We start from the raw sequence: 22798 nt of genomic DNA on the forward strand, positions 1-22798 counted from the left end.
ATTCATGTCCGGTTTTCTTAATTTTTCATTGAAAATGACAGTTCAAAATATGATTTTTTGTCTTGTTCATCTACAAATTATGCCCCGAAACATCTTATTTGACCAAGCTAAAGTTATAAAGCATCATTAAAGGAATTTATTTCTCAAAATTGAGAAATCTGTAGGCACCTTTCATTTACTAGATCTTGACCTTAACTCTTAAATAATTTACTAGGAAATGAGTTGATTTCATTTTGAATACTAAATTTCACTTCATTTGAATAAAAACTTTATCATATTTTTCTTAAAACTAAACAACAACTTTATAAAATAAAATTTGTAAAGTAATAAACTAGGAGAAGGTATTTTTTCCTGAATTTTGGGGGTTGGATGGTCTTTTGCGATTTGAAAAAATGTCGATAAAAAATCTCCAGCTTTGAGACCCAAACTCCAGCAGAAAAATTTCAAATCTCCAGTTGTGATTTTTCAGTTCAGTCACATATATGAAAACAAGACCCCCTGCTAGCATTCCTTTGCTTTGTAACCATTGTCACCAAAGAAATATAGTTGTATCCGTGTAACCGCAGAAAATATGACCCCCTGCTAGCCTTCCTTTGCTTTGTAACCATTGTCACCAAAGAAATATAGTTGTAACCTGTGTAACCACTGAAAATAAGACCCCCTGCTAGCCTTCTTTTGCTTTGTAACCATTGTCACCAAAGAAATATAGTTGTAACCCGTGTAACCACAGAAAAGAAGACCCCCTGCTGGCCTTCTTTTGCTTTGTAACCATTAGTACCAAAGAAATATAGTTGTAACCCGTGTAACCACTGAAAATAAGACCCCCTGCTGGCCTTCTTTTGCTTTGTAACCATTGTCACCAAAGAAATATAGTTGTAACCCGTGTAACCACTGAAAATAAGACCCCCTGCTGGCCTTCTTTTGCTTTGTAACCATTGTCACCAAAGAAATATAGTTGTAACCCGTGTAACCACTGAAAATAAGACCCCCTGCTGGACTTCTTTTGCTTTGTAACCATTGTCACCAAAGAAATATAGTTGTAACCCGTGTAACCACTGAAAATAAGACCCCCTGCTGGACTTCTTTTGCTTTGTAACCATTGTCACCAAAGAAATATAGTTGTAACCCGTGTAACCACAGAAAACAAGACCCCCTGCTAGCATTCCTTTGCTTTGTAACCATTGTCACCAAAGAAATATAGTTGTATCCGTGTAACCGCAGAAAATATGACCCCCTGCTAGCCTTCCTTTGCTTTGTAACCATTGTCACCAAAGAAATATAGTTGTAACCCGTGTAACCACTGAAAATAAGACCCCCTGCTGGACTTCTTTTGCTTTGTAACCATTGTCACCAAAGAAATATAGTTGTAACCCGTGTAACCACTGAAAATAAGACCCCCTGCTGGACTTCTTTTGCTTTGTAACCATTGTCACCAAAGAAATATAGTTGTAACCCGTGTAACCACAGAAAACAAGACCCCCTGCTAGCATTCCTTTGCTTTGTAACCATTGTCACCAAAGAAATATAGTTGTATCCGTGTAACCGCAGAAAATATGACCCCCTGCTAGCCTTCCTTTGCTTTGTAACCATTGTCACCAAAGAAATATAGTTGTAACCCGTGTAACCACTGAAAATAAGACCCCCTGCTGGACTTCTTTTGCTTTGTAACCATTGTCACCAAAGAAATATAGTTGTAACCCGTGTAACCACTGAAAATAAGACCCCCTGCTGGACTTCTTTTGCTTTGTAACCATTGTCACCAAAGAAATGTCACCAAAGAAATATAGTTGTAACCCATGTAACCACAGAAAAGAAGACCCCCTGATGGGTTATAAATTAACTGCATCTCATTTTAGGATTTATGTTACCTTCGTAACTGGATTAATAGTCCTGTAACAGGGTTACAAATGAACATACTTGAAAGTCAGGGCTAATTTCTTGCCATATCTACGTAAGTTTTCAAACATGTTCAAACTTGCACATTACACGATTGTATACTAGCTCTTCTGTAACATTTCGGCAGATATTCTTTTTAATTCCTGGTAGCACTAAGTACAATAATCCACATGTGAATTCTGAATACAATGCACATTTACATGCACTAAAAGTATATTTCAATACAGTTTACCATCTTTTAACTCATGTGTTGAAGCCATTTCCGAGCAGTTGCTGGAACACATAGTATGATGACGTAATGCATTATTAGGTAGCTAGAACACAAAATATTTCGAGAACATTTTCTCTTTTTCTCTACAATCTGTTAAGGTCAAGATCTAGTAAATGAGTTTAGTCTGTCTTTTGGTGCTAGATCCATTATGAAGTCATAATTGATTTAATTTTATTTTTTCCCGTATTTTATGGCTATAACAGAATTAAGTAGAAAATGACACATTTTCATGGAATTCAATTTGAAATCATTTCAAAAGGAACCCCGATACCTATATTCAAATTAATATCATTTTAAAGAAGAGGTCAAGAAGATATGAAAAACCGTTTACTGAGAGACTATAGGCAATATTGATACATTTTGTTTGTCTGAGATGGAGAAAACTCCCATTTTTATTCCTGATTTTCTTCATTTTTCATTGAAAAGGGCAGTTTAAAATGTGTTTTTTCGTTCCGTTTATCTAAATATTATGCCCCGATACACCTCAATTTATTTAGCTACAATTGTAATATATTATTAAAGGAATTTGTTTTTCAAATTTGAGAAATCTGTAGGCACTCTTCATTTACTAGATCTTGACCTTAAATTGTAAGTTGCAATACCTAAAAAACATATCAAGAAAAGTAAGGTTTTTTTGTTAGTATAAATGCTTTGTCTTGGTCATTTGCATGGTTACTATATATACCTTTATAAGTATTCTCAAACACTTCGAAAAATAAATTTCAAATCCACGGCAATCGTCATTCGTGATCGTGTGGTCCAAAATGAGAGATTGATTTGCAAATCAACACACAACGACTTGCATCGTAGTTCAGACAGTCCAAACAACGACAGAAAAAGTGATCTCTATAATGCAGCTATTAAAACTTTACCAGTCTGGAAAAAAATAATAGGCATTATCGAGGCATTTTTCTTCAGATAGTTATTTTAAAAGCTAACCTGGAACATTCAAAGTCATTTAAAGTGCGCCAAAACTAGTTTTCGATGTCACAAACATTTTTTTTAATGTCAAAACCCCGCATCTTTGTTTTGGGGGTTAAATTTGATGTTAAAGTATGATCAATTTGTAAATATAGAAAAAACGATGTATTGACCCCGTTTACTATACAAAATTAAAGGATTTCTAAGTCTAATTTGATCAAAACAAGATGTCACAAACATTGTGGTTGTGTTCCGATATGAAAAAATAATTTAGAATTACCAATAAAGAAGGCAAAATATTGTATGGTTTGATTTGAACATATTTTTTTTATTTTAGTTAATAATTACAAAGGGATTGGGCACAAGTTCTAAAAATTTATTACGCCCTCTCCCTATACATGTAAATTACAAAAATTAAATTAGGTCACAGTTAAATATGTACATTCAAAATATTCAATATTTGTGAAATATACAAATCAATGCATTTTAAAGAATCATACATATAATTTTGTATATGCATGTATATATAAATAAATATATTTATAATAATACTAATACTAACATGTGAATCTGCCATAATGTTTAATAAAAGTTTGAACAATAGAGAAAAGATGTTCATTCTCCGCAGCACTCAATGAATCTATCCCCCATAATAAAACATGTGCATCTAAAATGTGAATTTTATCAAATAATAAAAATTTATCATGAAATTTCTTTCTGGCTTCTTTATACTTTGGACATATTAAAAATAATGATACGTATATCTTCTTTTTTGCCACATGAGCATAAAGGACTTGAGAGATTAAATTACATCTGTAGATTATTGTATATTGTATATAATAACAAGATAAACAACTCATTTTTACCTATAATTTCTCTCCAATAGAAAAAAATTGCAATTCGAAATTTGAGTGTCCCATTTAATGCAGTGAAAATTTACGATACGATTTTTTCACAGCTATAATGAAATTGTAAATGGCATTAACCGTAACAAGATCGAAAAGCCCCCCCCCCCCCCCATTTTTTCAGGTTTTTGTCTTTGAATTGATTTTTAAAAATATGCATATTTTCCCCTATGTTTCAGATTGAGTGGAATTCGTGTAAAACGGAGGGCTTCTTAATTAAAAGCTTGCCATTTCACTTGTTAGAATTATCCATGTAAACGCAGTTTTAAAATCCAGATATTTGACTAAATTAGACCCAATCCAAAGCCAAGTAGATTATTCTTAACGGGTTATGTTATATGAGTAAAATTGATTATTAGGTTATCAAATTAAAAAAAAATAATAATGATTCACGGGCAAAAGATAATATTTCTGTCAAAAAATTCACAATGTTCGAAAAGTTTCCATTTGTGCATTTAATTGTGAATTTGCGTTACGCGATCTTGGACACAGTTCCTAAACGCTGCGAACTTCAAATATCCTGACTGATATATACTTATGCCCATCATAGATAACTACGGAAGCGTATTAGTGCCACTTGGACACTTTATTTTTTTTTAATTTCCACACTTTAATCTGTAAATTTTACACTTTAATGTGTAAATTTTACACTTTAATCTGTAAATTTTACACTTTAAACTGTAAATTTTACACTTTAATGTGTAAATTTTACACTTTAAACTGTAAAATTTACACTTTAAACTGTAAAATTTACACTTTAATCTGTAAATTTTACACTTTAAACTGTAAAATTTACACTTTAAACTGTAAAATTTGCACTTTAATCTGTGAATTTTAGACTTTAATCTGTAAAATTTACACTTTAAACTGTAAATTTTACACTTTAATCTGTAAAATTTACACTTTAAACTGTAAAATTTACACTTTAATCTGTAAATTTTACACTTTAATCTGTAATATTTACACTTAAATGTGTAAATTTTACACTTTAATGTGTAAATTTTACACATTAATCTGTAAAATTTACACTTTAATCTGTAAATTTTACACTTTTATCTATTGATTTTACTATTTATACTTAATTTTACATTTCACAGAAGCATGGAGCCATTTCTACGGAAACGAGGCGTTGACGAAGACACTTTAAGAGCTCTTAGGGATCAAAAGGTAAGCTATTTGACTTTGTTAATAACAATGTGATGAAATATACTTGAATGGTAGTTAAAATAAGGTGAGTTCAGTAAAAAGCTCTAATGTGAAAAATTATCTGCATTTGATATGTATGTCAGATTTACAATATGTTTGTTAGAAGTACAATATACCGGTTACTGCACTATATGGACTTGTATATTTTTACGCTAGCAACATAAATTCTTGTTAATCTAAAAAAAAATACGTGCAATAAAACTACTACACGTAGTATTAAACTAATTAACATTGATAGATTTTATAAAAGCCACTCTTGTCCCTAAGATTTAAGTCATAAGGAATAATTTTGCCTATAAAATCTTAAAGGTTGACGCCAGAATAACTGCATTTAATATTGCATCACACTTGAGATGATTTCAGTATATTATATAGTTGAAATTAACATGATCCTGAACATAATTATAAACCTACTTTCGTTTTCGATAATGTACGTTGTACTCCGAGATAAGTGGTCGAAATACTTTGTCGGCTCAGTAAATCAGTAAATAGTAAATGATATTTATTAACTCTTTATTTATCATTTATTTATTAAAAATATTTTTTAAATGTTTTCTTTCTTAGATGATTTCGATATAGTGACTTCGTTAAAGATATTACAGCCAAATGTGTAGAGGCTGGTTTTTTAATGTACGTAGCGGGAAATGAACACTGTTTACAAAGTCAATTAATTTTTTCCCGGTTTATGAATATCAGATATATTGTACACACGTCTACATAGTTTTACCCGAGTTATGCATGTAATAGCAGGTATACAATTTTGCTTTGCAAAACTCCAGATGCTGCAGGCGAACATTTTTAAGAGAGAAAGAGAGAGAGAGAGAGAGGAATTATCTCATTCTTTAGATTTTTGCATTAAAAAACAGGCATATAATATAGGGGGGGGGGGGTTAGAATGAAAAGATCCATTATTAGATCCCTGTCCGAGAAAACAAGGCAACAGCTATTTACTTTCACTACAAATTCTGAGAGGTAGTACTTCGGAGTGTTTTCAAAGTACATTTTCTTACGACTATGAAATACAAAATAAGTGAGACGTAAAGAAAATGAAGATTACCTGCTCCATTGACTAATTCTGTGATTTTTGGACCTAAACTTATTGTAAGATTTTGATAAATTTTTTGGATTACAAAATTATGACTTTTTTTAATTGTCAGTACAAACAACTCGGAAAAATATGCTATTGCTTTGTCAATATTTGCATCAATTTTATTACTCACGCTTGCGCGGACTTTAATCTAGAGTACATGTACTGTAAAGCATAATTAAAAGCTCGTATATATGCATGTCCATCCGTTCGTCCTTCTGTCCGTCCGACTATTATTTAAACAATTAAATCCTTTCTTTGGTTGTTAGTACGGGAATTAATGTCGCAGCTGTTGCAGAAAAAATGCATAACCCGCGTAAGCGGGTTTTGTAATTCTTTTCTGCAATAGCTGCGACGTTAATTCCCGCACTAACAACAAAAGAAAGACATTTTATTGTTTATATTTATATCTGTATAAAAATCATTTGAAGTAGGATTAAAAAGATTAACTATTGTATTATTGATCATGTACGTCATAGTACATTTCATTGATGGAACAGTCACTGATCAAGAAATCTGCATGTACAGGTGATATGCCCAGTGCTGTTCATGATCTAATAAACGGCAATGGTTTTCTTCAGAAATAAAGGAGAAAATATTCAGCGGATGTAAATATACCTTATATCTTGCTTAGAAGAACAGCATTTTTAAAATACAAGGTTTACCGAAATTGTTTCCTTTGAACGTCACCTTTGACCAACTTTTCAAAATACATCATAATGCCATATTACACGTATTCGGTGACCTGAACTGATACATGTTTACAAGTATGTGTTGTTTGGCGAGTTCACGGCCTGTTAAATGTTCATATGTTAAAAATATCTGATTCAGCATAACACCCACTTGACCTTAACCCTTGACTTATTTTTCAAGAATTCTTCAAATCTCGGGGATCATATGAATAATCTTGATGTTGCCATCTAATGTCGGCCTGGAATTATACTATGTAAAATCTTTTTAGTTTTATATATATAGAAAATATTGTATGTTGACATCGCTGCAAATAACTAATTGGTGATCCTCGACTGACTCCGCTTCTGGCCATGCTTCATTTAAAAGAGGTCATTGTCGAGTGTACGAGACATCCCAATAGATTCTAGTGGCAAATCAGTATTGTGTGATTTATTTCCAGAAGCTCGTCCCCGACGTCGAACATTTACGGACTCGGGAGACAGTATATCTTCGACCTTAACAGGATCAATTCATACGGTGTAAAAAGGGAGGTTATTAGTCCCCTATAAGTCTTACCAGAGGGACTATAGGTTTCCTTTTCGTCTGTCTGTCCGTCCGTCTGTCACTCCGTCTGTCTGTCAGTCTGTCTCACTTGGTTTTGGGCACTTTTTTTCTAAACGCTTGCAGATATTGCGATGATTTTTGGTATGTGAGTCTACCTTGATGAATTATAGATTAAGCTTGCATTATGATTTTTTGACGGAATTACGGCATTTTCAATTTTTAACGGGAACCAGATTACACTTGCCGGTAGGGGACTAGTATTGCTAATGCAATACTCTCAGAATGCTTGTTTTTAATTAAATGCTCTGAAAAATCCGGATATGTAATTTGAACATAAGCCACTGAAAAGCAAATTGCATAATAAATCAGAAATAAAAATATATTTTACATATGAACACACATAGAAATATTGCATATTTTTATAAATCGTGAAATCTTAATACGTATTCTTATGTATACATTAATAAAGATATAGATTATTATCAATAATTTATCACTTAAAAATCCATACATCAACTCTGACACTCACATCTATAGAGTAACCCGATCTCCCGGTCTGCAATTAGTTTTTTTTTTTTTTTTTTTTTTTTTTGTTAAATAAATTTTATTTAATTATTCATTTTGACTTGAATTTCCATTGATTGTTACTTGTATATTAAATATTATTTACTGCAGTTTTATACTCATAGGGGCTTGTCTTCCGGATTGTTAAATGTAAAATAAATTTAATTTTGAATATACTTCAAATACACTTAAAAATAGTTACAATAAAGATTATGACATTTTCAGTGCCACACCTCTATACATAAATTCTACAAGGGACGAAAGCTCTCATCTTGGAAAAAATACCCCTCACGCACTTCAGCACCTATTTCTGGACTCAAAAGCATTAATTTATTTCGTTGTCATGGTTCTTTCCCCTACAGTGATAATTTTCCTAAATATTGATGTGTCTGTCAGTCATCCACACAAGTTTGTTCAAATCCTGACCACTTGGGATAGGTTAAATAATAGGCGATCAAAGTTTAACCTAGGAATATTTTAAAAATTTCGTCAAGAAGAACAAACTTTAAGCTTAGATTAGTCATATTAATTTGGAAGCATCCTCAGTTAGTGTAGATTAAAACTTGCTCAAATTGTGATCCATGGAAATAAGGGACCATAATAGTTGATTAAAGTTTTACACAGTTATATTCCCTCTTAAACGGCAAAGCATTTATAAGTCATATCGATATGAAGCCATCCTCGGGTAAATTTATTTTAGTTCAGATCAGCCCCCATTCCTCGGGAATAGGTTGAAAGTACCATAGGAGATCAGAGTTTTACAATGAAGTATATCGGAAGAAATCTCTAAATAAGTGGCAATTCATGCACTATTAAGGTATTCCATCCCTAATAGCAACAGATTCAATGAAATTGAATACATATCAGATGTGTACATGTAGGTGTTGAATACTCAGTATATTTAGACGTAATTCCAATTAATTTTATTACTATAAGCATGAAAGAATGGGATGTGTTCTAATATATGACCTTGAATTTTGGTAAGAGTTATACCCTCTATTTTTAATTAATTAAAAAAAAAACAATTTTTAAAAAAACTTCTCTGGTGAAAAAAAAAAAATTCGTTTGTCATTCTTTTTCTAATGTTTTATTACATTTTCCACCTCAGTATTTATTGATATTCTTAATTATTATTTAAATTTTTATTTTTAAAAATCGCTTGTCCTCATTGATTCAGTGCAATTTTTGTTAATTTATTATTGCTTAGTTAATTACATTTTTGAACTTTCTCTCGCTAAATCCTTTTCTACTGTATAATGTATGTTATGGACATTTAAGGATAGAGAATTTGGTCCTATTAGGGACGAAAACCCTTAATCGTGTAAAAAAAATCAAACATTTCTAAGTTGCGGGATTTTTTTTCGTGAATCTTTGGTCAATGGTTGGGCTAAATCAGAGATCCAATTTTTGCAAACTAAGGAAAATGTGGACAGGAAATTAAAATCTTCTGCAGAACAGCAGGATCATTATACTCATATTGATATGGAAGCACATTATTGTACATTTTGTACGTTTTGTACATTCCATTTTGAGTAAATCGTAGTTCCAATAGGTCTAGGTATTGGTCCATAATGAAATCAACATTTCTGTGATAGTTATTATTTCTTTTAAATCTGAAGAATAGTAGGGAAAAAGCGATCATTGAGATTTATGAACATCTTTTAGATTAAACATGATATCCGAGGAGCAAATTCATACACTTATGATAATTATCATATTTTGCAGATAGACGAAGATGCTGTCCGAGGCATGACGGATTCAGATTTATCGGAATACCTCCCGAAGAAAGACTTTCTTACCCTAGCATTCAATAAACCGAAAACAAGAAAATCCAGTCTGATGGACCGATTAAGAGATCGACTACGAAGTAGCAGGGCCAACTCTGCAGAAACACGTACTGATGATCCAGAATCCACCGTAAAGAAAATTCCCAAGTTAAGCGCTAAGAAAGAAGTACATAAAGTTCATCTTGGGTGGTACCACTTCGATAAAAAGAAGAAGGTTTATCTGCATGTAAGAGCAAAGGCAGGGGGAGGAAAAAGAACATTGATGTTAAACAAAAACATGAACAAAGAATCCATTATAAAAGAATGCTTGGATCTTTTTTTCCCCAATGGGAAAAGTCAGCATGGAGAACTGAAGAACATGGAAATTGAATTAACAGATTTCCAGCTAAAACCTTTAGAGGATGAAGAAACAACCTTGGGTGATATAATAGACAAGGCTAAACTACAATTTATTCACTTTTACTTACGCACCAGACTCCAAAAGCAAATTTCAGATGATAGTGATGATGATGAAAAGCAGAAAGAGGAAAAACGTGAACAAAGGTTAAGTACAATAAGCACATTGCCAATATCATGTAATGCTAGCGAAAAGTGTACAGAATCCAAAGATGAACCAAATGAGATCAGTGAAGGAGCTAAAAAGAATGAAGAAGACCCAAAGTCTAGTATTTCTACCCCTTCGACAATTCCATGTAAAGATAGTCAACAAACTACAGAATCAAATGACAAGCAGGTGGGGAGTATTGTTGGAGACGAAGGTGGTGTCCACATGAAACTACGTTCTTCTAATCCCAGTTCAGCAGATGAGAATGGCAGCTCACCATTACCTGACCCTCTTTTCTTTCCAGTTTGGGAAGACAGTTTGGAGGAAGTGGCCTTCACACACGCTGAGCCAATATTACAAACTGTTCGTGAGCCTAAAGAATTTGGAATTATTGTCCACAGGGGTCAAGTTCTGCGAGAACTTATCAAGATGTTCAAAGACAACCCAGATGTTGACTTTACAAAAGACATCATAACTGCCACCATTATTCTTCCAAATGGGGAAAGAGAACAGGCTTATGACAGTGGGGGTGTCATGAGGGATATGCTGACTGAATTCTGGGACGACTTCTATGAACAGTGCACCACTGGCACAAATTTGAAAGTCCCATGTCTACGCCACGATATGGAGGCGGCAGATTGGAAAGCTGTCGGAAGAGTTATAGCATTAGGATGGATTCTTCAGAAGGTGCTACCCATTCGACTGGCTCCAAATTTTCTAAAGTCGTCGTTGTATGGAATTGCTAGTGACAGACTTAGGGAAGAATTTCTTCAATTCATTCCCAGCAGTGAAAGTATGGTTCTTTCCAGTGCACTTGAAGGCATGGAAAATGTCGAAATGGACGAACTTCTTGAGATCCTTTCAACTCATGATTGCAAAGTTAAAGTAACGAAAGATAATTTGGGAGCAGTTATTGATCAAATAGCGCATTTGGAAATGGTTCAAGAACCAGCATTTATCAGAGAATGTCTTTTTGAGGTGCTTATAACATACGAACTAGTTATGGATGTTGAAAAGGAGTTTCAGAAAATCACACCTACATCAAAGAAATTAATTTCGTCCCTTGAATGCGAAGAATTAGAATCTGATTCCTTCAAGTATCTCAAACGATACATCCGTGAAATTGACACGGATACAAGGATGCTGCGCACCTTGCTTCGATTCTTAACAGCTAGTGACCTCATGCTGTATGATTCGGAGGGAATTTTTTTCAAAATTCAAGTCAAAATAGTTGACCTAGAGGGCATTGCAAGGAGACCTATTGCGCATACTTGTGGGAGAGTTTTAGACCTTCCGAGAATATACGAGAGCTACACAGTTTTCAAGGCTGAAATGAATGCAATACTTAATTCCAACATTTGGGTTATGGATTTTGCATAAATTTGAATTTCGACATACATTTGAACGAAAGAGTAGATCTTTGTTTACTTTGTTTACATGTAATACAAAGAACAATTATGATTTTGCTTAGAAAAGGCAAATACTGTATTTCACACTGATTAAGTTAAATCAGCCACTTTATGGAAGTACTAATATGAGAAAATCATAAGTACATTTTATCATTTTTAGCATATAAAAAAATCTTTTTTAGTTCGTTGCAAATCTGGATTTCATTTTTCTTTGTTTCATGGAGGATTTTAGACTTTCCAAGAATGTTCGAAAGTGACACAGTTTTCAAGATTGAAATGAATGCCATGGTACTTCATTCTGACATTTTGGTTATTGATTTTGCATAAATTTAAATTTCCACATATAACTGAACGAAAGAGTAGTCGTAGATCTTTGTTTTCATGTAACATGAAGAACATGTTATCCCTTAGGAAAGGCAAAAACTATTTTCTGGCTGGTGAAATTAAGTCAATCCATTTTTGATGTACGATTTGAGAAAATCATGAGTACATTTTGTCATTTTTAGTTTATAAAAATTCTGCTTTTAAAGTTCGTTGCAAATCTAAGGATTTTTTTAAATTTTGTTTCATGTTTGCTTACATTTTATCATTTCAATTTTAGTTTATTCAGAAAATGTTTATTCATACCATGCTTATACTAGAAAGTTTGGCTTTTCAAGAATAAAAAGGACTATCTAATTAATGTGCCCATTGCTTGCTTCATGCTTAAAATTTAAAAATGTTATGGTTCAATACCTATACCTTTTGGGCATGAAGTTAAATTAATGAACAATTTCTATGACAATCTATGACAACACATGAAAGTAGAAATACTTTAACATTTACTATTAATTGGTAATTTGCCGGAAAAAACAATATTTCTATATAGAGTCAAATGTTTGAGCGCCAAATGAAGTTGTATTCAGTTGATGCGCACAACAAACCAAAAATATTTTATATATATTTATTGCGCACAATAACGGAATCTGGTTGTTGCCAGGTAGAAAAAACTATTTATCTGGCGGCCGCCATAAAATTCTTTTCTACCTGGCACCTACCAGCTTCCTTACACAATAACTGAAATGATGGTTATAAATTTAATTTGAGAAAGCAAATTAATCAAGCAGTCTGTGAAGTGAATCAAAGATAAATTATTATTTGTTTCAATTGTATGCGCTCATGAATTTATTTAAGGAAGCTCTAAACACTAACAAAAGGGTGCTTTTTGGACTTGGAGAAAAATATATTTACAGGTGAGCATATTGAGACTATTTAATTCATTTTTAACATAGGGTACCTGACAATGGACTATTCGTGAGCAGAAATCACTGTTGTTTACTTACACTGGGAAAATTAATGGAAATAATGAATTCAATTACTTATTCTTGGTCTAATATAATACTAAGAATATTTTAATCTATTGCAAATTGTTTAATTAACTGTAAATAACCATTTTTTTCTATCTTACTTCTTACGTCAGATCACTCTAACTGCAATAAACTAACCCTATAAATAGAACTCTTTTGTGTACAGTGTTTAGAGATTCCTTAATACGGACACAAGGATTCTACGGAAGCCGGTAATAAGAATATATTTTTGGCGTCCGTTAGATAAGTGTTCAGTGCCTGCCAATGCAATATCTGGCCGCCAGATAAAATTTGGGTTAACCATACACGTACGCTTGATTAAGTGCTACACATACATACTTTCGGTTTTATTCCTACACTGTAACGTAAGCAAATTACATGTAGTTAGGTCTGAAATTATCATTAATGTCTGACTAAGAACATGATTCTTATTCTTTGACCAATATTAATAAATAAAAAAACATTGAATTTTCCCTTTGAATTTTACATAACTTGCATTTTTAACTTGACAGAGAGTTATTGTTGGTGTTGTTGTAGTTTTCTTGCTTTAGTGTATCTGCTTGAAGTCAAATCTGGGAATTTCATGCCTTATTACGCAAGGGCCATATCTACACATTATACAAAAAGCTTCTTTTAATAACGTTATGGTACACTTTAAATTTATACTTCATTAGATTATGTGTCTATATTGCAAGAATCATATTTGGTGGTTGCTTGTAAATTATTTGGCGGCTGCCAGTAAATTATTTGGCGGCCGCCTGAAAATCCTATGGCGGCCGCCAGAAAGGCATCTACTCGCCACCAGATAATTATTTGGCGGTCGACAGATAATCATGTGGAGGCCGCCATGCAGATATTTATTTGGCGGCCGGCTGATAAAATATTTTTTTCTACCTGGCACCTACCGACTTTCGTAGGATTCAATTATTGAGAGCATGCTTCCACATTAATGTTGAAAAATGATATTTGAATAAATGATATTTTCATATTCACTTTTGATATACTACATATAGTATTTATGCCGCCCCGAACGAAGTTACTGGACATATTGTTATAGTTTCACCTAAAGTTACAGTTTGTTATAGTTTCACCTAAAATTTTGTCTTGGGGAATTCTCACAGATGGCTAAATTAATCGTAAAGAAGAGAAGCAGTGTTGGTTATCAAAGATATAGCTGAGCAAGCAACCTTTAATACTTCAAAATTTCAGTGGTGCCGTGGAGACATAATAAAAATGAAAAATTTAAATTTCATTCTTTATTGCAAACTGAAATGCCATTTTTTTAAAATATTTATTATCAAATTTACCAAATATCTGATTTAATAATAGATTTTAAAACAGGTTAATCATAATAACCGTATTTATGTTACAAATCATTAGTAAAAGCTGTTTATCCAATATACAGCAATATACAGCTGCATCCAATAAACGACATGTATCTAGGCTATAAAAGAAAAAAGAGAATTTATATTATTTATCAAATATACATATTGTATACAAGCACAGCGTTACAATTGCAGTCATAAATTGCTTCTGATATCCTCTCTGAGAAAAATAAACAAATTTTGCATGCTTTCTGGGTCTTGGGGCAATGCAAAATTGTTTTCTTCCATTATACACACACACAAATCTTTAATTAATGTAGAGCATGGCATTTCTGGCATTGGCTGTAATTCACTTTCACAAATATTTACTTCATTTTCGTTTATTTCAATACCATAATCCACGGTATCAAATGCGCTCGGCATATGATGTAGAAGAAATGGTCTACCACATCTGCTTATTCCTTGTCTGTATTGCCTAATCCTGTGACGGTTCCAGATAGAACTTATGTCGTCTAAAGTGTCCTACAATAAAATAACCCTACATGTACTTTTCTCAACTGGATTTTTTTGCTTATTTTTTAATAAACGAGTCCAATACTGAGAACAAGACTAAAGTCAAAATTTGAAATTTAATTTTTGAGTTTATTGGGGAAAAAAAACAAAAGTATAACTGGTATCATGTGCAGATCGCTACGCGATCATATTGTATCGCTATAAATGCTGTGGATCATCAGAATTTTTTAAGACCAGCTGCAGCTAATCCTATAACGCCTGAAGGGGACTTGGTCACATACCAACTTCAAGTCGTATATTCCAACGGACTCTCAAAAATTTTTGTTATTTCTTATCTATAAAAAATGCACTACAGTGTATTTAGATTCCCATATGGAAATGCAACACGACATACAAGTACGACATCATGTGACTTTCTAGACCTTCGATGTGTCTCGTGCCGTTTGCCATTCGCAAAAGTCACATGACCAACTTCATTTCAAAGAAAATTAAATGCTATTTTGTCAGTGTTGTCATATAAAGAAAGACAGTTGCAAATGTAGGTAGATATATTATCTTGAAACTTTTTATATATTTGTTAATTAACCATTAAAATGTTCAAAATAAACATTTTGAAATGTCTTTTCTCAGTCATGGTCTTGAGACCTAGTTATAAGCTAGCGCACCGCACACAGTTTCAAATACATTCTAATTTTCAATGTAGTGAAATTTTCTGTAGTTTTGAAAGGAAGTGAATGGGCATTTTACCTGTACTAGTTGTAGAAAACAAAAGCGAGATATTTCTTGGTCTAAATATTCTCCGTCATGGAAACCACTTTCAGTAAGCTCTTGAAAAAAATTCATCCAGAACTGAATTCCCTGTCGTCGTATCATTCCCCATAAACTCTCAATTCTTTGGTTATTTATGCTTTTACCGTACAAAAAACTTCTTTCTCCAGCATGTTCATCTTCGTGGTTTCGTCGGAGAAACTTATGAATTGTTTCAATGTGAACGTTCTCGGTTCCCATATCAGCTCTTACACGTCTTTGGCATACCCCATATTTCCTGATACTCTCTATGTAATAGTGAGCAATGATATTTGGATTTTTATTAGACCCACCAGCTTTCAACCAAATAATTTGACGTGAAAATCCATCAATACAACCATGGATTTTTATTCCATACCTTTAAAGTTTATCGTATCCGTCGATATGCCAGACTGAGTTTGGACCTTTAACAGAGTATACCCGTCTTCTGAGTCTTCTCTTTTTTCTGTACTCAACACCTTCTGGATCTATAATATGCAACAACCCGAGGACTGTGTCTTGGTCAACAACAAATCCCCTATCAAGACACTTTAAGTGCAACCAACGATATCCGTGCATTTGGCCATGCATTTCACATTGTTCAAGTATAAATAACGCTATCTGAAGAATATCACTCTTATATTTCCGTCGGTAAAGTCCCAAATTCTTTGTTATTCTTTTGAGTGTACGAATTCCTATGTTATATCCATGTAATTCATCCAAACATTTAATTATTTCACTGTACATGTATTTAAGGCCCAGTTTGAAATACTCTCCAATTAAATATTCCCGGTCCATACCTTCACAACAGATTATTTATATGAAGATGAAGTTGTAAAAAAATAACACTCTATTTAAAGTGTAAAATTTACAGATTAAAGTGTAAATTTTACAGATTAAAGTGTAAAATTTGCACATTAAAGTATAAATTTTACAGATTAAAGTGTACATTTTACAGTTTAAAGTGTAAAATTTACACATTAAAGTGTAAAATTTACACATTAAAGTGTAAATTTTACAGATTAAAGTGTAAAATTTACAGATTAAAGTGTAAATTTTGCAGATTAAAGTGTAAATTTACACATTAAAGTGTACATTTTACAGATTAAAGTGTAAAATTTACAGATTTAAGTGTAAAATTTACAGATTAAAGTGTAAAATTTACACATTAAAGTATAAAATTTACACATTAAAGTGTAAAATTTACAGATTAAAGTGTAAAATTTGCAGATTAAAGTGTAAATTTTACAGATTAAAGTGTAAAATTTACAGATTAAAGTGTAAAATTTACAGATTAAAGTGTAAATTTTACAGATTAAAGTGTAAATTTTACAGATTAAAGTGTGGAAATTAAAAAAAAATAAAGTGTCCAAGTGGCACTAATACGCTTCCGTAGATAACACATAGACAATGCCTTTAACTGTAGGAATTAGTTTCGTATTCTAATTAAAAGCCAAGTCCGTGAACTACGTTACAGTTAAATTACGTTACGACCAATTTACCTTATGCTGTAAAAGAATCTTAACTAGAAGCAAAATTACCATGAATCTTTATTCATTGGACATCATCGCTTATCATACGGGAACTAGTAGAAAGGAAGTTTACAGGCGGGAAGGATTTTGACTAGTGTAGTGGTGTTACCAATCATTTTGAAAATGAAATTTTATTTTTGAATGAATAAATTTATTTCATCGTTAATAATTTGATTGGAATTTTATTTTCAAAATGAAGGATATATGTTATACTTAAATATCATAAATATAAAACATTGATTCGCTCGGTGTTTACATCAGGCATAGGTCTGTATAATAGTGTAACGTAATTCATAGCAGTGTAACGTAATTCACACATTACATAAATGCTGTTTTTATCTTAGATAATGACTATAATGAGTAATGCTGAGCCACAAAAGAAATATCGGTGATGGGAAAAGGTCAAAGAAGGAGATAACTACCTTCAAAAAGAGGTCAAACGTCTGAAAAAAGTATATATATGCCCACTTCAGAATGAATCGAAAAATTACCTACGTCTCAATAAAGAAATAAACAGATCTTTTAAATAGTAAAAGGGTCTAGAATAGGTCCAAAATTTGTTTAAAGAACCGTAGAACTCAATTAAATAATAAATTTCTCCTTCCTTTAAATGTTTATTTCCATATTGACACTTCTAATTTCGTACGTGAATTACATTACATTGTTTGCTTTATAATACAGACTTATTTTAAAATAGAATTTAATACTTAATCCCACCAAACGACATTTGATGCGTGAAATATGACTTTATTTGATGTTTTACAATCATACCAATCTCTCTCTCTCTCTCTCTCTCTCTCTCTCTCTCTCTCTCTCTGTGTGTGTGTGTGTGTGTGTGTGTGTGTGTGTATGTGTTATCATTTGCAAAGATATTGCAATATTTATTTTCATTTTCTGTATTCCAATTTGTAAAAATGCTGTTGTTTAACCAATAAAATCATTAGTTTGCATTTTATGAATGAATGTGATTTACGTTACAAAGAAGACAGTTTATCTCAGAATAAACGTTTGCTTTGAATTCCAAAGTGCAAAAACCTGAGAGTCTCTTTATAAAAGGTATATGAATGCAAATACATGCAAACTTTGTTAATTTAAGTATGCGAGTCTAATCAAAATGAAATGTCTTTCTCTCAAAAGCCATTTTCTTCTTTTTTCGTAGATTAACTACCGCACGTGTATATATGGACTGTTTTTAATACACACATGAACTGTAAATTTTAAATTGCACAATGGTTTTAATTGGATAGTTATTTTTCTCTATCAAATACTACTACTTGAAACACCATTTTGAATGCTACAATAATTTATTTAAAATTTTTAAAAGCATCTTAATAAATAACGTAATTCACTGCTAAAATTACATTAAATTTGTTCCATATGTAAAATATAATATAAGAAGGAATATAATTCCTTCATTCCTTCTTTCAAGAGCTACCGTATGTGTTTTCTGTTCATTCGAATATTGTTCTACCAAAATCAAAACATTTCCTTTGTTTTCCGTGTTGAAAATTGTCAGCCTTCTTTTAAAACTGTTTGGGGCACTTTAACTGACTTCTGATGTGTAACATTTAAATGGATAAGTGAAGTATCAATCAGATTTAAAGATTGAAGTGAGATATAATATGTACAGGTAAAAGATATGTGAGTTATAATCAGGTTTAGAGATTTAAATGAGAGGAAATGGATAGAGAACTCTGAAGGTGAGAATATAGGAGGTAATACAGATAAGAGATTGGGAAATGAGATGTGAGCCTGTACAGAGATGTGAGTTAGAGAAGTGAGATGTGAGTGGTGATCTAAGTCTGTATAGAGATGTGAAGTGAGATATAATTGGTGATATAAGATTGTATAAAGAAGTGAGATGTGAGTGTTGATGTAAGCCTGTACAGCGAAGTGAAATAGAGATGTGAGTGGTGATGCAAGTCTGTACAGAGATGTGAAATAGAGAAGTGAGATGTGAGTGGTGATGTGAACCTGTACAGAGATGTGAGATAGAGAAGTGAGATGTGAGTGGTGATGCAAGTCTGTACAGAGATGTGAGATAGAGAAGTGAGATATGTCAGTGGTAAGCTTTTACAGAGATGTGACATAAAGTATTATAATGGAGTTGTATATAAAACTGATAGAATTATATCAGACTATTGGTGCTTAGTATTTCGGAAAAATCCAACTGCTTAAATGTTTCTGGGAAATTAAGGCTGTTTTTATAGCCTTTTAGCTCTTCTGAGCCAAGGGCTCAAAAAGCTAATACTATGGCCATTTGTGGGATGTGTGTCAACTTTTTGGAATAAGGGCTATATCTCAAGAATCCCTCGGCGAATTTTGTCAATTTTGTCACAGAGTATCCTAGTTTAAGGGCTCTCATTTGGGATGTGACTCTTAAACAAGGGGAGATAATTAGGGATAATTATGGAAATAAAAACAAAAGTAGTGTTTGCTAAAGAATCTTAAGAAGCACTGTGCAGATTTTCACCATAAAGAGAGGATATGTTGTTGCATCTTAGGACCTCATGTCATGTTGACTCAAACCTTTGAAGCCTATGATAATCAAAACTTGTCAGTTTGTGCATCATGGGGCCTTGTGTGTCAGCCAAAAAGTAGGTCACCATGACCAACTTTCTGAATTTTATGGCTAATAATTTTCAAAACATTTAAGGTATTATTTTGGATACTGAGAGGTTTAGAATCACCAAGTTGTTGCATCTTAGGGGCTTGAAAGATTATTTATCAAAATGTAGGTCACAGTGACGTACTTTTTGAATTTTGCAGGTATTCATTATCAATTGTTTTAGAGGTATAATTTGGACACTATGAAGCCTAAGATCATCAAACCTTGTCAGATGATACACCCTAAGGCCCTGGAGTAATTCAAAGTGTAGGTCACAGTGACCTACGTCTGAAATTTCATGTCTTTTATTTACATATTTCAGATACTAATTGGCTTAGAATAATCAAACTTTCTAGGTTGATGTATCTCGAGTCCCTGGAGTGTGTATACCAAAAGGAAGGTCAGAGTGACTTAATTTTGGAATTTCATGGCTATATTTAAAAAAAAAATCGGATTCTAATTGGTTCAGAATCATCAAACTTCTTCATTAAAATCATCAAAATTCCGGTCCCCGGAATGTGTCGTCACATTGACCTACTTTTGGAATTTTAAGGCAAAACATAATTTTTTTCAAATATGAGACTTAGAATCATCATACTTAGTCAGTTGATGCGTTTTGAGTCCTCAGAGTGTGTCAACCAAAAAGTAGGTCACAGTGACCTAATTTTGGAATTTCATAGCTATATTTAAATCTCTCAGGTGTAAATTGGCATTGAATCATCAAACTTTGACCAGTTGATGCATCTTGGGTCCTCTGAATGTGTCAACTAGAAAGTAAATCACAATGAACTACTTTCGGAATTTTAACGTAATACCTAAATAGATAATTAGAGGGTTAGAATTATTAAATTTAGTCAGTTGATGCATCTTGGGATCTCAGAGTATGTTAACCAAAAAGTAGGTCACTGTGACCTAATTTTGGAACTTCACAGCTATATCTAAATATTTCAGATAACAAAGAGTTTAGAATAAAACTTTTTTGCATTAAATCATCTTTGGTCCTTCGAGTATTTAAACCCAAAAATAGGACACCGTAAACTCCTTTTTGGAATTATGAAATCAGACTAAAAAGCACTAATTGTAGTAGTAATGGAAAAATTAAATAGTTAGCATAGAAACTTAAAAAAATTCTAGCCGATATAGCATAACAAAAATTAAAACAAAAGTAATTTAAGTTCCTCACCAACACAAATCCTGCCTAGTGATTGAGTCAGTCCCTACCAACATTGGCAAGATCTGTGTTGTTATATTTAGTGGGGTAGAAAAAAAAACAAGATATCAAATAGCAAAAATAAATTATTTATGGCCCCTTGGAGTCCTCAGTTTAGTTAGTTCTAAACGGTCTGATGAGAGGATGCCTCTTATATACGTGCAAAATTGTTTTATTTTATTTAGATGTTTAATCATTTTATAAGTAATATTAAAATTTAGTAAACATGGTAAATGCTCATCACAACAACAGTCTAAATCCATGATGGCAAATTTGATTATTTTTCCACTTTGCTCCTGTTCCCTATGTACAATAATATATCCTCATATTATAAGCAAGTTTTGTCTCCCACCCCACAACACCGCCATAAAAAAATTCTCCGGGCGACTTTCCTCTGCAGAGTGTAACCGTGATTTCTGTCGCTAGTGCTCAGGGTCGCTCTTAATAGAATATTTTGGGAAAAGAGCGACTCAAATCACTGGCCTCTGCGCATGCCTGGGGATTTTAGTCGCTTCAAATCAAAGCGGTGCTCTACTGGTTTTAAATCCACGGTAATAGTATCCGAAGTCTTAGCTTTCAGTGTTTTATTTATTTATTTTAATCCTAAAAGTATGCAAAACAATTATATATTTTATTTAAAACTTAATATTGAATTTTCTTCGTATAGGATTATTAAATTATGTTTTAGATTTCTAAAATCTATCTATTTTCCAAAAGGAAATAAACGACTTCAAATTTAATTAGAAATTTTTGTAAATTGAATATATATTTAAAAAGAAAAGAAGGGGGAAAAACATGCTACGGTTAACAATCTCTCAGTCATTTGTTTCAACAGGTGTGAATCATGCCCAGGGTGTTATCTTAGACAGGTGTCAACAATTACCTGTATGTTAATAACTCACAAACACAGCTCCCCGTGGTCAATTTTTACCAAAGGTGTGAAGTGTGTTTTTATAACCACTTCATTATGTACACTTGTATCTTGTCTTCAATGAACCATAAATACCTGTATATCACCAGAATATAAAGTGTTAATTCTTATCTCATTTCGACCTATTTTTTATTTAACAGATAAATTAAATAACGGGAAAATAATTCTGAACAAATAAATAATGACGACATAATAATTTTAAATACGTTTAGGGTGGTTGGCCACTTGTCCGGCGAACTGATAAGAAAAAGTGAAAAAAAAATGGATGTGGTTTTAATTTTATGTAGCTGATATAAATTTTGAATTTAATAAATCTGAATATGAAGAATTGAAGAAATATTATCTTGAACAAATCAAGAGCGTCGGTGATTCCAGTCGCTCTTCAAAATTACGGTTTCATTTTCAATTGTTTTAGACGAACCGACTAGTATGCCTTCTGTTACAACATTAAATAGTAAAACGGGATGCAGTTCTGATTCAAAGTAGATTATCTGAGTGTAGTTCAATATTTCTAGGGAAAAAATCGGAAAACGCTATTTTAAATTTATTTAAGTTATTCGGTCGCTCCTCAAAAAGGGGTTTCATAACCTACCAGAATTATATTTCCATCTCTAACAACTTAAAAAATTGGATGCAGTTATGACAAAGAGTAGATGATAAAAGGTTAGTTTAATAATTCTAGAGAAAAAATTGGAATAATAATTATTATGAATAAATTATG

General features: G+C 32.4%; 3 protein-coding genes across 3 annotated transcripts in view; 1 reads left to right on the top strand and 2 right to left on the bottom strand.

The window, feature by feature from the left end:
* Nucleotides 1–2165, bottom strand: part of LOC133199383 (centrosomal protein 20-like) — a 40744-nt gene extending 38579 nt beyond the window's left edge. The window contains exon 1 of the mRNA XM_061335188.1: nt 2129–2165. Coding sequence (XP_061191172.1) covers nt 2129–2156 — 28 coding nt within the window. The 5' untranslated portion in view covers nt 2157–2165. The remainder of the gene's footprint in view (nt 1–2128) is intronic.
* An 8558-nt stretch (nt 2166–10723) lies between these two features.
* LOC133199571 (peptidyl-prolyl cis-trans isomerase FKBP1A-like) overlaps nt 10724–22798 on the top strand; it is a 159183-nt gene continuing 147108 nt past the window's right edge. Inside the window, exon 1 of the mRNA XM_061335388.1 lies at nt 10724–10733. The gene's annotated coding sequence lies outside the window, so the exon portion shown is untranslated. The remainder of the gene's footprint in view (nt 10734–22798) is intronic.
* LOC133199384 (uncharacterized) lies at nt 14693–15955 on the bottom strand. Its single transcript, XM_061335189.1, has 2 exons — nt 15758–15955; nt 14693–15019 (listed from the first exon to the last, which is right to left on the bottom strand). The coding sequence occupies exons 1-2, from the start codon at nt 15881–15883 to the stop codon at nt 14693–14695; spliced, it is 453 nt and encodes a 150-aa protein (XP_061191173.1). The 5' UTR covers nt 15884–15955.

This window comes from Saccostrea echinata, unplaced genomic scaffold (assembly GCF_033153115.1).
Source record: "Saccostrea echinata isolate AGI-Se365-2 ecotype Australia unplaced genomic scaffold, CSIRO_AGI_Sech_v1 ptg000034l, whole genome shotgun sequence".
Lineage (NCBI taxonomy): Eukaryota > Metazoa > Mollusca > Bivalvia > Ostreida > Ostreidae > Saccostrea > Saccostrea echinata.